At 45.2% G+C, this 17,016-nt stretch overlaps 2 protein-coding genes across 12 annotated transcripts in view; both read left to right on the top strand.

Annotated features, from left to right (window-relative positions):
- CAMTA1 (calmodulin binding transcription activator 1) overlaps positions 1–11,913 on the top strand; it is a 227,757-nt gene extending 215,844 nt beyond the window's left edge. For 7 of the 11 annotated variants that reach the window (XM_085242254.1, XM_085242255.1, XM_085242251.1 and 4 more), the window contains one exon: positions 8,468–11,913. In XM_085242254.1, coding sequence (XP_085098380.1) covers positions 8,468–8,696 — 229 coding nt within the window. In that variant the 3' untranslated portion in view covers positions 8,697–11,913. Of the gene's footprint in view, positions 1–1,091; positions 1,123–4,186; positions 4,369–8,366 lie in introns of all 11 variants that reach the window. The other 4 variants (XM_085242258.1, XM_085242256.1, XM_085242261.1 and 1 more) reach the window with 3 other exon arrangements.
- Positions 11,914–12,922: 1,009 nt separating this feature from the next.
- VAMP3 (vesicle associated membrane protein 3) lies at positions 12,923–17,004 on the top strand. The gene is made up of 5 exons (XM_085242301.1): positions 12,923–13,164; positions 14,517–14,598; positions 15,245–15,403; positions 16,058–16,109; positions 16,477–17,004. Exons 1-5 carry the CDS (start codon positions 12,938–12,940, stop codon positions 16,494–16,496), a joined length of 540 nt encoding a protein of 179 aa, XP_085098427.1. The 5' UTR covers positions 12,923–12,937; the 3' UTR covers positions 16,497–17,004.
- Positions 17,005–17,016: the final 12 nt, after the last annotated feature.

The following is a 17,016-nucleotide window of genomic DNA, read 5'->3' as shown; positions in this document are numbered from 1 at the left end:
TTTCTCCAAGCAATCATAGACATTTTGGTCTGAACCGACCCTTGTTGCCCAATCAGACAGTATTCCTGATGATTGCAAACAAATGATGGGTGCTCTGTGCCTGGAGCTCTTTTCATAATGGATGAGTAGATGTTGCTGAAAATAAGAAGAATGTAAGTTTTGGTTGAGTGTATCTTTAGAGAAGATATCGGAGCTCTAACGGCTGAGTGTCAGCAAACGGCACCGGGACAAAAGTGATCATTCATCATCACCAGTCATTCTGATAATCAGACGCATCTTTTCCATTTAACATTGAAAAAAATAGTTGTCTATCTCCTGTTATATTGACAAAAATCTGGTGAAGGATATGCATCAGCCATAACGTGGTACCAACATGACTCATCACTGAACCGTTGTTTGTAGACAATGAGAAATAGAACTTTCCTGACCTCACAGCAGATCTTTGCCCATCCACGTTCCTTGCTCAGCTGACTTAACTTCCAACCCCAACTTTGCTGTGACAGCTGCTGTGGGTTGGCCTGTCTCCTGTCCTGTGTCAGACAGCCAAAGGTTTCATATTTAATTGTTTGGGAAAGACTCCACCTATTCAGTGAGCTCTGACTGACTTAGATCTGTAAGGAAAATGGAGAGTTCCGGAGTGGGTTTGGGTTAGCTGAACAGAATCCATGTATGGTCCATACAATCAGCTTTCACCAGGAAGATAATATACTATTTCATATTCGTTCTCTGAACTGTATGAAAATTAAACTCTTCTTGGAAGTATCTACACCATTACTACTGTGATTATGATCTGCAGTATCTTCTGTGGAGTAGCGTTTGGATTGGAAGGAGGGAAGGCAGGATGCAGCTGGAAATACCATGGGGATGACAGTACTGGGTTTATTTTATTTAGATCCTGCCCTAAAACACCTAAACACAGGACTGCTCTTCCCTGGTGAAGAGAAGTCGATTAGGTAGGAGGTGGGAAGGGTTCTTTCTCTCCAGGCAAGCAGAAGTGTTATCTCCTTCTCTCTGAAGTGAAACTCTTGGTAAGGTATGGTTATTGCCATGTGTGTGCTAATAGCTCTTTGGTATTGTTTTGCAATCTGAAGCCCACTGGTGGACCATAGGCTGTACAAAAGGGTGAGTGTAGCTGCCTGCTAGCCAGTTCCTCTCTTCCATTTTAAATATTTTTGCTTTCTGCTTGCTTGCATGGGGCTGCAGCCAAGATATGCCAGTAAGTTTCACCTACATTAATTATATAAACAGAATCCTGTATAAACTAACCCTACTGCAATGACTAACACTGCTGCTTTTATAACAGGACAGAGCTCTGCAGTAGATGTTACCAATGCATGAGTGTGTGAAAAAGGACATGTGTATTCATCATGGGCATGCTTAGGTGGTGGTGTTGATGGGATATTTTACAGTATCCAAAGTAACTATTAGTAGATCTTGGAACTTGACTGGGTCTGCGCTTACACACCCTCACTGTGTAACGATGCCCTTTGTCGTGAGCAGTGCCGTGGTGTTCAGGCTATAAGCTGCCGTGCAGGTGCAGCTTACACTAGATGGGTATTTGATTCTGCCTGAGCCAAAGTGAAGTAGAAGAGCTCTTCACACTCCTCTTTACATCCTAAGACGGCTAAGCACCAATACTTGTTTCCCAGAAGTTGCTTGTGGTAAGTTACATGCCTGGTTGATTACTTTGCCAGGGCCAGCTCTTTGACAACCGCTTCTCTAAGCTGTTACTGTCAGTCTGTGCTGTGGGAAAGAAAAACGATGAATAAAAAATGCTGTAACTCTTATAGTAAGTGCTCCGTGAGCTTCTGTTGGATGTGTCGTTCTCAGTGGACAGTCTGCTCTCCTGTGTGCTGGACCACGCATGGCAGGCTGCTTTGCTGCCCAGCAGAAGGGTGAGCGCACACTGAAGCTTTCCAGCCCCGCAGCTGCCTGATGTGCTTTGGCTTGCAGGTGGTTCCCAGTCAGAGAGCAGATGCTGCTGCAGTTGCAAGATGTGCTGAAGCTGTTCTGCATTGCAGTCAGGGCAGTGGTACAGGAGACAGTGAGGAGGAGTCCATGTGTGAAACCTTGGTGCACGAATGTTGGAAGCTTGCTCGTTCCATGAGTGGTTGTTGGACAATAATGAATTCTCTGTCAATACAAATCAAGGCTACTTCATGCGTTTCAGCCTTTTGTTTGGGAGGGAGAGCAGCAGCACAGCTGCTGTATAGCATTGGGTGCTCCACAGGGAGACTGAGTGCCACGGCAGCGTTGGAAGTTTCAGTGAAAGCAGTCAAAATCTTTGAACGAATAATGGAATTAAAAAGGCTTTGAGCCAGTGATGAGAAAGATACAAGTTGAGCAAAACCCAACTGCTAGGTGTGGTGTAGCTGCCTGCCCTTAGCTTTATTACCGTGTCTGCAGGACAGATTCTGGTGCTGGTGGCTTTTCCAAAGGAAGGACCGTAATCGCATTCTTCATACAAAGTGCTGTAGGAGTAAGCATTGATATCCCATGCTGCAGTGTCACATCTTCTCATTCCCGTCGGATGGTGAAGTGAGGGGCTCATGGGAATATCATTTTGCTGGTGTTAAATAATACAAGAACGCATTGCAGAAAGATACATTTATGTACATGTATGGTGTTGGTAATGTCCTCCCTTTCCTGGTAGCTCAGTGTTTTATTTTGAGGCAGTGATTTGTCATTCTATGCTATTCTATTGCTACAGCCAATGGTGCAGCCACTCGGATTTGCATCTAAAGCCCATCACCAAAGAAGCACAAATCAGGAAAAGGATATCAGTCATGCAGAACTAGCGTGTTCTGTGGTGAGGAGTGGGCAGTAGGTGAGGGGGGGAGGCTGTGACAACCTTAGCATATCTCAGCAAAAGCTGTTCTGGGTGCATAGGTGATGCTTTCCTTACCAAAGAGCATTTGGCTTTGCCTTCGTGTGATCTTTTTATTTGGCTTAAGTGAGCTTTCTTTCACTGCCTGGAAAAGGTTAACCATAAAATATCTATCAAATATCTCTCATGAAGTGTATCAGCTGCTGTTCTGCCAAAAAAACTCTGTTAGGGCAAATAATCCTTTGCTGCCTTGAGTTTGTATAGCAGTGTATGTCCATCTGCTGTCTCCACACGCACACATGAAAAGCTTTTTGGGCTCTCTGACATGCACAGGCTGACGTGTCCACCCTTCTGAAGGGATGTCTGTCGCACACAAAGCGGAGGTATTCTGTACACTGACTCTGCTCGCGCAGTCTGCGTATGCAGATAAACAGTCACAGTGTTTGCATCTGTGTTTCAGTTTGAGATAAATATTTTTCATTAATTTTCCTGAATTTATTTGGGTGACATTACACCAGGATCAGTGAAATGAGACGGGGAGAGATTTGTTTTTGTCCAACTTAAGTGAGACTAAATTTAGTGTGGAACTTAAGGAACTTTACAGACGAAAGGGGTCTGGTGATTATTGCCTTTGAGTCATAGCTTTCATCTCAGGGAACGCAGTGTCAGCTGGGCTGGGGAAGTCATCCTCTGCAGCTCCCTGTGAAGGAGACCTTTGTTGGTAGGTGTAGGACGTGAACACGGATGTGTGTCTGCCTGAGCTGTGCCTTCTCCTCTGGGCTGGGATCAGCAGCAGATCCTGGGGTCTCTTCATGCTGGCTGCTGTCTTTGTGCCTGCATCAAAACTTCTGTCCTCTCTGGGACAGAACAGGGGCAGCTGCTGCCACCTGTGATGAGCAGAAAATATTCATTGGTGGCCTCTTTCATTTAGAAGTAGATTCTCCTTCCTTCTACCTCGTCTCTTGTTATTTGATTAAATGCTGCTCTCCAGTTTGGGGAACGTGCACATAGTGCCTGAATTCAGTTCCTCTGGTAAGTATAACTTTATTTTGTACCTGAGAAAACAACGTTTGCTGTGTTTTGCTGTTCTCTGCATAACCTTCTCTTTCTCGGCATTTCAGTGGCAAACCTTCTCCTACTCCTCTACAACCAGGACTTCTAGTTTATTTTATTTTATTCTTTTAATATATGCAATTGCATTTAAGTACCTGATTTCTTCTTAATAATATTGAGAATGGTGGAACACTACAAGGGACTGAAAAGTCCCGTTTGCTCAAGTTTAGGAGAAAATACATTGGGATATGCGGCACTGGGAGAGACGTTTCCAAAGTAATTTCTTCTTTCATTTCCCTCTTGCAGGGGCTGAATGTGTTTGGAGCTCAAATGTGTGTGTTAAATTGCAGACCGCGTACTCTGGGGTGTCATTCTTATTGGGCATTTCTGTCTTTTTTGTCTTGCAACCCAAATGAGATATCTGGAAAAAGGCAAGAGCTCCCTTTTCTTAAATGTCCCACAGGCTATTTCAGCTCTCAGAGCAACAGGTAACTTGCCAGAAAAGACTTCCCTGGCTCCTGCACCCTGTGCGTTACACCGATCTTCAGCATTGCCAGAACTTACTGCTGTAAAACTCACAGATTCATTAAACATTTCCCTGGCTGGGCATTACGGAGTCAGTTTGATGAAGCAGCTTTGTGTTACGCTTTACCCATGAAGCCATTGTTTGCTGTAGTTCTTTGTAAGTAGGCCTAATTCATCTGCTGACACACTCCCATACGAGACTCCCTATGCCACGTGGGGAGAGAAGCTGCTGCTCGCTTCTGGGGCTGCCGCTTTCCACATTGCTTCAGCACGTAACGATGCAACCTCCTTGTGGTGCCCGAGGAAGTCACACTGCTCAGAGGGCAGAGGCTTGGTCTGGCAGAGCTGTGTGGAGCGGGACGTAGCCCTCCAGTGCTGAGCTCAGAGGTGAAGTCATCTTCTTGTCCCCTCTCGTGTGTCAGCGCCATGGCCGTGATTCGGACCCCTTAGCAGTCACCATCTCTATTGCACGTGCTTTTTTCCGTCCATCTGCTCTTCAGCGACTGCTGAGGGAATGACTTTGTACTTCAGAGATGCTTACATCTAGGGAAAGTGTTATGTGAGGAGGTTTTTGCTGAACGCTTCCTCACTGCAAAAACCAGCGTGCAGTCCTTGTAATCCTGTGCATGGTTCTAGTGGCTGTTGAAGTGAGGTGTTCCCTTCTTGTTGGGAACAGCCGCAGCCCGGTGCCCTTTCTGGTGTGCTCTGGCTTGCACTTGAACTCACCACCAGTCCTCGTGCACCAGGAGGTGCTTTCAGAAGAGATCCAAACCGGTGCTATGAACGTCTGCTGAGATCTGTACGCCATCTGTCAGCACGTGGCCTGCTGGTATGATGTGCTCTCAGCTCTCTCACTTTCCTGTTATTAAAACAAACAAACACAAAGTTTCACAATTACTCTGCCAAACAAGGCTGAAATATCTTCTCTGAGAACATTCTTCTTTTCTGCAGTAGTCTGCACTGTTCTGTAAAATCCATTAGTGTGCTTTCCTTAGAGAACTTTATTAATGCTTGTAACTGCAAGTCCTACACTTTGGCCTTCTTCCTTTATCTGAATTTTGAGAGTAGAGATACAGGAAGCAAGGTAGATTGCCTTCCAGCATGCAGGCAGTGCTATGCTGCTCACTTAAAAGCTGTCCTAGCAGCACTTCATTAGTGTGTTTTTATTTTTAAGGGTCCTGCCTTGTCCAGAGTTATTTCCCCAGTCAAGTTTTAACTGCATTTGAGAATGTAGGAGGTTTATTATGCAGAGGATTAACAAAGAGGAGAGACTAACCCCAGGCTCATGTTGACATTTCATGCTGTAGTAACAAAATCAAAGCAAAGATCTGAGTAAAGAACTACTTAAGTTCCACTCTGGCTGTGCTGTGCTGCAGTTCCTCAGCAGAGCAGCACTGCCTCAAGCCTGCAGCCAGGAGAGGGGAGAGCAACTCAGCGCATCCCTGGATGTTACTCTGCAGAGTGAGGATGAGGGAACACCAGCCACAGGCTGCAGGTCTTCCTGCATGCTGCTGGTGCAGGGGGCAAATAAAGCACTCCTGGTACCTACCTGCACTCCCATTAGAGCCCAATTCTGTTTACTGCACACAGAGGTTAGTTTAATTAAAAATAGATGTAGTAGCTTAATAAGTTGGGATGGTCATCATCTTGAAGTTTATAAATGTGGTGGAATTCTTAGTTTCTTTCAAGCCATTTTATGCTGAGCAGCATCTGTCAGTGGTGGTACACGTGACAAATTTCCAAAGGCTGTGAGTGCACGGTAGGGAAATTCAATACTAGTATGTTACTGGGTTTTTTAGTAATAATTATTGCACTTGCAGAATTTTTATAAGCCTGAAAATCTGTAAATCAGTGTAAAATTGATCCTTTTAACCAAGGAAAGCGTTGTATGTTTCTCAGTAGATCTGTGCTAGTGCAAATGTTGAGTGTAATGGTAACTTGTTCTACAGTAACTAGTAATACAGTATAGCTGTAATAACTGGCCTTGGCATGTATGTTCTAGTTAAATAGATCCAGTAGGTCTGCACCAGTACAGATATTGCATGCTGTAGGTTACAGTTTGCAGCAAAGCATGTCTTGCATTCTTCCTGCAAAAATGCTTTGTTAGCGTAGACTTTGCATGTTGAAGTGCTAAAGTGAGGTGTAGCATGTCTCAGTGAAAGAGCCACTAGCTTAAATACTTGCATGTTCTCAGTAAGAGATCTACAATAACTGCTTAATTTTACATTGCAGTACTGAAGTGCAACAGAAAACACTTGGAAGTTGCACTGCTAACCATGCATTAATAGGTGGTGTCTTGAACATATGTGTAGTTAATCTAAACCTTAACAACAGACTACTGCCCAGAGGCAAGTGTTTTTCTAGTACAGCAATTACCTTGATGCAATTTCTGTTTCTAAGTGGTGCAGCAAAAGAAACATTACAGATTTCAAAGGAGAAGCTGCTTTTCTGTTACAAGAAAACTAAATATACTGAAGGTGGTCAAATTGTCTTTGTGAACATTTTCAGTTCACTGCACCAACTCTCATATGTTTCCTATAATGAAAGGATGATGTGGACTTACCAGCAGGTAACAGCATAATACATCACAACCCCCTGGAGGCAAGCAGGGCCTTGCTGTCTTGTGTGCAGTGCTGAAGCCCTCACTCAGAGCTCTGATGTCTGCAGGGTCTTTTAGATGCCAGCTTGTGCAGAGCTATGATTTCCCTGTAGAAAACCCTGTAAAAGTAGGAGGAACTGAGGCTCAGCACAGCACTGCCCAAGTAGGCAGTCAGAGCAGATGGTGCTGCTTGCTGCCTTGGCCCTTTCCTCTGCTGGGAAATCAGAGCAGTTCTTGGCATCTCAGAGAGCTGTACTGAGGCTTCCTCTCTGCCAGACTTGGGTTTCAGGAGTGGCAGGGCCTCTTGAAGGTAGATCTGCAGGCTCTGAAAATGGCACACACACCTGGACTGACAGAGCCCTCTGTCTTTCCAGGCATGGTATTCTCAAACAGTTTGAGATAACCAGCAAAGGTCTGACCTTGCTTCTATCAGTGTGATTTGTTCATGGACTCCTGTTTCCCAAGTTTCACAAGCTGGCTGTCTGTGTGCTGGAGCTGTCAGTAAGCTCAGAGTTAAGCAGCCAGTTCCTCCTGACTGCTGTCATTGCATATACAGAAAATAAATAGAACAGTGACACGAAGGTCAGTTCACACCCTGAGCAAGCTGGTAGAAGAGCCAAAAGATAACAAATGAGTGGAAGTCTGCTTAAAGGGGCTACAAACTGACATTTCTGCTGCTTAGCTCTCCTGATACCTCTTAGTGTCTAGTTTATAGTTACTTAGCCTTCACTAAATTTGTTCGCTTTTAATTGGATTCTGTTAGGTGGATTTGCAGCCCCAATGTGATCCTGCATACCGTACCTTTGTTACCTGTGCTTTCAAGTCTTAACTGGAGTAATTGGGCACATACATGCCCAGCCTAATCCCCTTAATTTAAGCTGTCTTCTCCTCCCTTAGGGGTGGGCGTCCCCTTGCAGGGCAGGAGGAGAGGCAGAGGAAGCAGGCAGGGCATAGGGATGGCACCATGGAAGGGAGCTGCGTGCTGCAGGAGCTGTGCACCCTGCCCAGCTCTGCCACGCTGCCTTCGGGTACGGGGGCTGCCCAGGAGCCCTGCCACTTTGGTTGGGCTCCTTTGCAGGGAGCCTTTGCTGACATGCATACCACATCAATGCCAGAACGAGAGCACGTTAGATCAGTACTGGAAATTAGGTTATGTGTCCAAATGTGTTTTGTCTCAGATTTCTGCTGTCCCACTCTTGCGCTTCCAACTGTTTATGGTGTCAGCAGCGTACTGCCCTGCTGCCATTGCTCTGGGAGTTGTCTCTTTTGTACTGGAAGATAGAGGGAGGAACCGCTTTGATTTTTCTGTATTGAAGGCGTTTTGGATTCGAAGTGTTATATAGCTCCTCTTTGTTTTTTCAGAGTGAAAGAATTGAAAAAGGCCAAGGAACTTGAAGATAAGCAGCAGCATCCCGTAGCAATGTGACATTGCTTCTCAGACTGTTTTCATTTTCTGTTTTTAGCAGAGACATGCAACAACAACAAAAATACCCACTGCAGTTCTGGAAATACCATCTGCAGGATTTTAACAGTAATGTTTTGGTCATTGCATTTGCACTTTCATGGACAACATTTAATTTGTTCAGCAAGACATCTTGGAACTCAATCTTCTGTTGGATCATAGGAATAAAAAAAAGACACCAGGAAGAATTTGTGAGTTGCTTCATTCTCCAAGAAGGAAGAAGCGATTAATTATCCTTTTCATATAGGGCTGTACTGAACAACATGTGGAACTGTACAAATATTATACCAAAAATATTGTTAAGAAAAGGTGGGAATGCACAAGCAACACAAGAATGCTGTTCCTGCACTTGTCGGTCATCTCCAAGAAACTGAAGCTTTGAGAGTCTCAGTGGAGGGGCTTAGATCAGTACGTCTTTATTGGGTCCATGCATCCTCATTTCCTTCGCACATCTGTCCTTTGTGTTTTATTTAAATCTCTACAGCACACTTAATGCAACTTTTTAAATCTGCAGGTTTTTAATACATCCCGTGGGAACTTTCAGAAGGGGTTGGCATGTGAGATAAACGGGTAACGTGCAAGAAGCAGAGAGAGCAACTTAAGCAAGTTTTAAAAAGTTTCTTTTTGGTGTTTTTACTCTAGAACCTGCAAAAACGTATCAATTGCCATGTATTTTCTCTCATATTCAGCACTTTATTTTCTAGCCTTACTTTCATGTACTGTTACTTTAATTAAGTTCTTAAAATAATTTGCAAGACATGTAGCTTTTTGTCCTAAGTAACTGTCAAACCTCTTGTCGTTTTGCAGAGTCACGTACATTTGTTGCCTGGACATTTTATACCACCTAAAGAGCAGAGTGGTGCTGCATTCTGGCCAGTAAATTTCTTTTTTTTGGCTCTTTCATCAAATCTGGGCAGTTTCTGTATATATAGAAGGTAGAAATGGAAAATGAGAAAAATATTTGAAAGGGAATATATTGATTAATTACTAAATATTTTATTCATAAAGGGTCAATAACTTGGCAAGATAAAATTATTATTTGTATAGTTTTGTCTGAATGAACGAGAAGAGTGTGGATGTATTGTTTGTACATATTGTATATATTAAAACAAAGAGATATGTGCATGAACTCAAGAAAAAGAAATGAACAAAAGCAAAGCATTAGTGGCTATGGTCTGTAAAATGAAACAAAAACTTTATTTCACTATAAGAAACTTTATTTTAAATGTTCTTTAGAAGAACATTTTTGCTAAAGCATGACTAAATGGCAAAAAAGAGCTACTGTATTTAGACTTAGGAAAAAAAGGCAGAGCAACATTACTTTAAAAAAAAAAAAAAAAAAGAAAGAAAAAAAAAAAGGATATGTTTACATTTGATTTTGGCTACCAGGAGTTTGGTTTGGTTGAATTTCCGTTATTTATTCCTTCCTTCTTTTTGCCCCCCCGTCTTTTTTTTCCTTTTTATTTTTTAATTTTTTTTTGCCAATGGTGCCAAGTAATGTGAATGCTAATATTGCTTCAGAAAATTACGTTACTTTTGCAAAGCAGATAATCATAAAAGTACAAAAACGTATCTAGCTTAACACCATACACTCACTCCAATAAAGAACACTTAGAATGAATATAAAATGAAGAAAAAAAAAAAAAGAAATAGTATGAAAGTAGAAAATATCTTTCACATTTTCATATCTCCTGCTGGAAGTCAGAAAATGTAATAAAAATTGCACAAAAAATTAAAAAAAAAACTAAGTAAAACGAAAAAAAAAAAAGATGCAAACTGATCTCGTAGGGGTGTCATGGTATATTGCTATTTCCACATAGTGAGGAGCCAAAGAAATTAGTGTTGTTGTTTTTTTAAATTGAGGTACTAATTTAAAACTGTCACAAATTCTCAACGATGGGAAGCAGGTTCTGATCTCAGCTACCCAGGAATGTAAGGGAAGCAGCTCTGGAGCCGCCGTTATGTGGGTTCCGTTCGTCTGTCTGAGGTCAGAAGCTGCTCCTCTGTGTCTGTTTTGCTAGCAGCAGCTGCAGATCTCTGAGCGGACTGATGTCACTTTGGGATTGTTCCTGTTGGAAGAATCGCTCTGGCTCCATCCCGGCCACCAACTGCAATGTTTAAACGAAGGCTTTCTGTGAAGCCTAAAAATACTCACACATAAGAAGCTTTTAAACTGGTGTCTTTAAAAGAAGAGTAAAAACAAAGATTGTGGCAAACAAACAAACAAACAAACACGAAAACAAACCTGGGGTCAGTGCTCTTGGTGCCTTTTCTATAATTGTACCTGTTTTTAATTACTTCTTTTCACTGCCAGCATTGAATTACCGTAGATGTGTGCTATAGCTCATTATCAGAATTATCTTGTACATTTCTGAATTGCTGCTTTATGACCTGACTCAATTAAAAAAAAAAAGTAAAGAAGAATGGTTCTCATGCTGTGGCTTTGGGCAGCTCATAGCCTCAATTTATTGTATGGAATCGGGACTTTACGTGTTAAATTTTCCTTACACACAAAAACAGAAATGCAGAAGAATCTCCTTTGGAATGAATAGGAAATGCTCTGTATTAATACTGGAGGAACTCTGACATTCTGAAATTGAAACGTTGCTCCACACATTCACCAGTGCGTGACGATGCAAATTGATCTTTTCCTAACAAGAGTAGTGACCTCAGTGGAAATATTTTAATTCCCTGTATTTAGAAAAATGATTCAGTAATATACAGAGCTATTTCAAATTACTCTTCCAGATCCATGGGCCTGGTGGTGTATCTACTAACCTAGATCCTGCTTCAGCAAAACGTTTAAGCGTGTACTTGGTGTTAAACACGCAAGCAGTTCCGTAGGGTCAGCAGAAATACTTGCCTGCTTGAAGCCAAGTGCAGCTTCTAAGTGCTTTGTTGTGTCGGGTCATAACCCTTCAGTGCATCACTGGGGAGCTGCAGAGGCTCCCAGTGAAGTGAAGTGATTCGTTCACTCTTCTCTCCATTGTGGAACTCCTGTTTTCACAGAAGATAAACTAAGTGCAGCTTCCCGGGAAAGTTCAGATTCCCAAGTGCCAGGAGCCAAACCTTCTGTCTTCTGATCATGGAATTGCTCCTTTGTGAAACGCATTTGACAGCAGTAATACTGTGTGAAAGAAATACAAAATATAACATGAACCCCCTCTCTGGTTGCACGCTTATGGCAGTTCCACACAATAGCTGGTGCCCAATGGGGGGTCCCCAAGACTTGCATGTAAAACTAGTATAGATGTCTTCTCTTTTGTAAGTTTTATTTTTGTAACCGTGCATGTAAAGCATCACTGAATCAATGGATCTGTTGAAGAACTCAGCTGCTGGAACCATGCAAAATGTTTTGAATTGCCCTTAAAATATGGAAAATGTTTTCTGAATGCTTTATATTCTTTCTGCTGTAAATTAAAAACAAAGAAAATTTCCCCATACAAAGTGTCTGCCTTTTTTTAAACGATCTCTTCCGTTCTAGTTTAAAAAGGTGACATTTCCCTTTAGTGGCCGTATGAGACCACAGAATAATGTGTCCTGCTACAGAAGCTGCTTGTTAACACCACCTGGTTTCTTCCTGCTTATAACCAGAACGGTCCAAAGTCTGCCCGCCTCTGGGTCTGTGGCCTTTGGGATTCACTGCAGGCACCAACGCAGCCTCCGGCTCTTCGGCCCTTCCTGCTCCTGCGTTCCGGTGTGCAGCCTTCAGCCTGGGCACAGAACACACAGCAGGGAGCAGCTCCTCCAGCTCTGCACAGCGCTGTGCTGCAGCAGCCCCATGCAGCACCCGCAGCTGAAGAGAGAGCGTGCGATGCCAGCTGCCCTGCGGCCTCGCCGCCAGCAGAAGCTTTTGTTGTTGTGTGTCGGCTGCTCTTACAACAAAAAGAACTATTTTAGATCTCCGGTGCTGGGTAACAGTCCTCTCAAAGCTTCCACTGCAGGTTTTCCCAGGATGACAACACCGAAGCGTTAAAAACCCAGCTGTCCCCAAGGTTCAGCCCAGCTGCAGCTCTGCTCAGTGGAAATTAATTTCCAAGCCAAGATGACATGCAGTGTTTTTTTTAAGTTGTAAAATACTCTGAAAGTTCCATCCGGTGATGACACTGCACGTCTGTAAATACCTGACCAGCCCTTGGCCAAAGTTCAGCTTAGGTCTCCCGTCACAGCTTAAAGCAGTGCTGCCCAATAGGTGAGCACTGAGCGGGGTGAGGAGCTTTTCTGAGTCGGCTTTTGTTCCCGCAGAGCAGAACGATCCCCTTTCTGGTACGCGGTGCTGAACTGGCACGGCTGGCAGCCGGGCGCTGCCTGCGGCACCGCAGAGAATGGGCGCAAGTCCGGGCAGAACCTCGAGCTTTGCTAACGCAGGAAAGGAGCAGGATCTAGTATCACAATAACATTAGTAGTTGAGAGTTAATAGCTACCTATTGCACTGCACAGATACGTAAATTACACGAACCGATCTTCAGTAATGCAATTGCGGTACGCGACCGCGAGGCGCTCCGGGCAGGGAAAAGCTCCCAGCAAACGAACCGCCGCTCCGCGCCACCGCAGCGCAGCGCAGCCACCCCTCCCGCCCCTGTGGGCGCGGCTCACCCGGCCCCGCCCTCTGACGTCACATCCGGGGCAGCTCGCACTTCCTGTCGAGTCCCTTCCGAACGCTTTGGGTGCGCAGCGGCTCCGTCCCCGCGGCAGGATGTGAGTACGGAGCTGCGCCTCGGGAGCCCCGGCGGGCGGGGAACGGCCCGGAGGGGCGGCGGGGAGACCGGCCGCAGCCGGGCGGATGGAGCAGGAGCGGCGGGCGGCTCGGCTCGGCCCGGCTCGAGCTGCTGATGACGGCCGGGCGCCGCCCGTGGGTGGAGGCTTCCCGGGGCGGCTGCGCTCCGAGCCGTGAGAGGCCGAGCGCGGCCTCCGCTGGGGCTGCGCGCCTCGAGCCGCCTGGCTGCCAGAGCCTTTGGCTGCTGCTGGAGGCGGGGGGGCATCCTGTCCGGCTTCCCGTGACAATGTAGGCGGCCTTGCCAACTTACGGAGCCTTTCCTGAAGGCACTGCAGATGTAGGCAAAGCAATGAGAGGCGGCTTTTTCTTCTGTGTGTTCCGTTTGGAGCCTCAGAAAGCAGCCTCTAAATCTTTACAGCAGTGAAACAGCACGGAAGTGTGACCTGAGTATCAAAACACAGGAATGGCTATTACATCAAACGTGATGGACTGCTCTTGAGCCTTGTCCTGTTATTGTAGGGTACTTGGGCGTGGGTACTTGTGCGTGTCCGCTTCCTTTAAATGTAGATTTGAATTTAGTACCTAAAGATGTAAAAATAAACAACACTCAGGTTCGACTCTGGCTATCAGGTTGCACTGAACAATACATGCTTTTGATGCAGAAAAAAAGGAAAACACAGAAAAGCAAATGGAGTTTTGGAGCTACACAACAGAAAGTCATTAAAGCTGTGAGCAGAGTACAAGAAATGCATACAGGGGCTCCTGCATCCGTCACAGTGTTGTACTGGGTAACGAGAATTTGGCTGGCTGGAGTTTTACTGTTCTGTATGCCAAATGCATTTTCCTTGTGCTTTCTCTTGCTCAATATCAACTGTTTCAAAAGAATAGGGACAGATAACCGCCCTGTGCAAGAACAGAGAACAACCGTGGAAGTTCCTGTACTTTGGTAATTGGTTTTGAAGCTTATGGTTTGTTACTGAAAAACTGACTGCTACTGAGCCTGTGCTCGAGAACCTGAGTCCCTCCTGAGCACTACAGAAGTTGCCATATGCTTTAATATAGGCTGTTGTATTAGCTAATCACTACTCTCTTTTAGTCAAAGTCAATCAATTCATTGGCAAGAGATTTAGGATGCACTTTGACTTAGACCTATAGACAGCTGCTAAAACATTAATTCCTGAAATAATCGTAGAGAAGTTTCATTTCCTTTTGGAAAAGCAAAGTTTCCTGCTTTCAGGAAGGTCAGATCACTTGTGTGTTGTAAGCATGTCAACCTGAAAGCAAAATCTCTAAGAGAAACTAAGCAGAATATCGATGGCTTTCTTTACTGCAGGTCAGCCAATGTCCCTGGAAACACAAATGTGCCTGCTGGCAGTAACCGTCGACTTCAGCAAACTCAGCATCAAGTAGATGAGGTAAAAATCTAGTTAGATAAGTGTAATCCTTTTCCTTAATAAAATGTGGTATGTTGAATAGATACACCAGCCAAAGTAGCTATTCTTTGATATGAAGGTGAAACCATTTATAATTCACCTTTCTTTGTTGTATATGTCACCTTAAGTCTTGGAAAGGTTCAGAAAAATAACAATCCGTTCCAGCTGCAGTAAATGGAGAAGAGTTTCCAGTGCTCAAATGCTAGCTGGGAACTCAGAGCTTGCTGCTTTGGGAAGACAACAAGCTTTGCTTTTACAGAGAACAAACTTGCTTCTCTTCATTAGCAAAGGAGGTTTACCTCTAAATATGACATGTCCCAATTCCTGGGGAGGCCAAGAGCCAGTCTGGCTGCTAACGTTGTTTTTTGACGTATGGTTGACTATCGTGCTTGAATGCCTCAAGTCACTGTGGTGCTAGTCAGGATTTACATCCCAGGTTTGAGGGAATATCAGCACAACTGGCAATACTGACACTGAGAAGTAGGCACTAGGGATTCCAGCTGCAGTCAAATTTCAGGCTTATGTTTGGATACCCTAAAAGGCGAGTTCCTGCTCCTTAGATGAGAACATCTGTTTCCTGCAAATGAATTTTACAGTGATTAATAAAACTGATAACTTACTGATATAGGTTGTTGACATCATGAGAGTGAATGTGGACAAGGTGCTGGAAAGAGATCAGAAGCTGTCAGAGTTGGATGACCGTGCTGATGCACTGCAAGCAGGAGCTTCCCAGTTTGAGACCAGTGCAGCCAAGCTGAAAAGAAAGTATTGGTGGAAGAACTGTAAGGTAATCACGGCATATACACCTACAGTATTCAGTATCACAACTAACAATATTACAGTCAGCATCTCAAAAGGCACAGGTAAAAGGGACTTCAGGCAGTGTTCACTTTTATAGCATCTAGTTTTAAAGCATGGCAGTGGTCAGGTGAAGTAACTGAAAGGTGGGTTACCAGCCATGCTGCTTGATACAAGACCTTGTGTGAGTGGGTAATGGCCAGAGAGAAATGCTGCAATAATCTGAGGCTTTGGGGTACAGGAAGAAAAGGCCAAAAATGCACATTAATGTGCAAGCGAGCAGAATTAGCTCACTCAGTCTCCTTATAGTTGTAGCTGTTGGCAGAGGTTGGAATCCTCATCGGTGAACAACAAAGACAACAGAAAATGTGGTGTAGAGTAAGAGGAGGTGTAATTTTTAAGTTCTTTATTTCTGCTGTGCGGTTGCCTGCATGGAGTCCTGTAGAAAAGAACTTGGTCCACTCTGATTTGCTGTGTTACAAAGCCTACCATCTCTAGGCGTAATAGTGAGACAAGACTGCGTACGGAAAAGGTTTTAATTGCCATGCTAGGTCTACCACACAAATGAAAGTGCTTTGCAAAGGCTGCTGTCCTGTACTCCTATGCAGTTTATATCAAGTGACAAGTGGCTTTTTCTTCACAGATGTGGGCAATATTGATAGCTGTTGTTGTCATTATCATCATCATCATTATTGGTAAGTTTTAGCAGAACGGGGATTTCTAAGAGTTGGAGTAGTTGGGGTTAATTCACCAGCTGGTGAAACTCAGAGGCAGCTGGGACACTCCATAGGGAGTTACAGACAACCCTGCCTTCAGCAGTAGCGTCTGCTTTCACTGCTGTTGACTGCAGTGAGTGATAAACCTCCGCTGCAAAGCCTGATTAACTGAGTCTCAGTCAGCTGTGAAGGTGAGCACCCCGGGCTGCAGACAGCGTTGCTCGTACAGCTGCACACTCAGAGTGCACAGAGCAACTGCAGCGTTCAGAACCCGAGAGGTGGGGGGTTGTTACGGCAGAGGGCAGAGGGGAAAGGACTGAGACTGTGTCTGTTTTTCTTTCTGTAGTCCTGAGCGTGCCCAAATGAGTCACGGGAGGAAACCCTCACACCGAAGGTGCCTTTCCTCAGCCTTCCCGCTCCAAGCCCGCTGTACTCTCAGCCCATCTACTGCTGTTTAAAGCGAAACTCTTCTGATGATTGAAACGTTAACTTTACCTGGTTGCCTTAAGACACTCCTGTCAGTTACTAACAGCCGCCCGTACGGCGCCTCGGTGAGGAGGATCGGATCCTGGGGGCCGCGTTCGTCCTCAGTCCTCCTCACCCGCCCGCCGCGCCGCGGTGCCATCGCGGGGGTCCGCCGCACCCCCGCCCCGTTGAAGTGCCTCAGCCGAGCCGCCCCGGCCCTCGCCGCGCGGCAGCCGCCGCCCTCAGCGGCCGTTCCCGGCTCCGTTCCCGTCCCTCGGGGCGGGCCGCGCGGCGCCGCACGTGGCGCTGTGGTTGGCGCGCGCACGGGGGCCGCGTGCGGCGGCGCGTGAGGGGCGGGGCGCCGCCTCCGCCGCGCGCGCGCGCACCAATAAAGCGGCTCCGCACCCGTTCCCGCCTCCCG

Source organism: Meleagris gallopavo, chromosome 23, assembly GCF_905368555.1.
Source record: "Meleagris gallopavo chromosome 23, MGAL_WU_HG_1.1, whole genome shotgun sequence".
Classification (NCBI taxonomy): Eukaryota; Metazoa; Chordata; class Aves; order Galliformes; family Phasianidae; genus Meleagris; species Meleagris gallopavo.
This window is presented reverse-complemented; position numbering and strand designations above follow the sequence as displayed.

Coding starts and splice junctions, on each gene's coding strand:
- VAMP3 (XM_085242301.1), top strand. CDS start 12,938: ATGCAATTGCGGTACGCGACCGCGAGGCGCTCCGGGCAGGGAAAAGCT. Junction 13,165..14,516: donor CTCCGTCCCCGCGGCAGGAT/GTGAGTACGGAG, acceptor TCTTTACTGCAG/GTCAGCCAATGTCCCTGGAA. Junction 14,599..15,244: donor CTCAGCATCAAGTAGATGAG/GTAAAAATCTAG, acceptor TTACTGATATAG/GTTGTTGACATCATGAGAGT.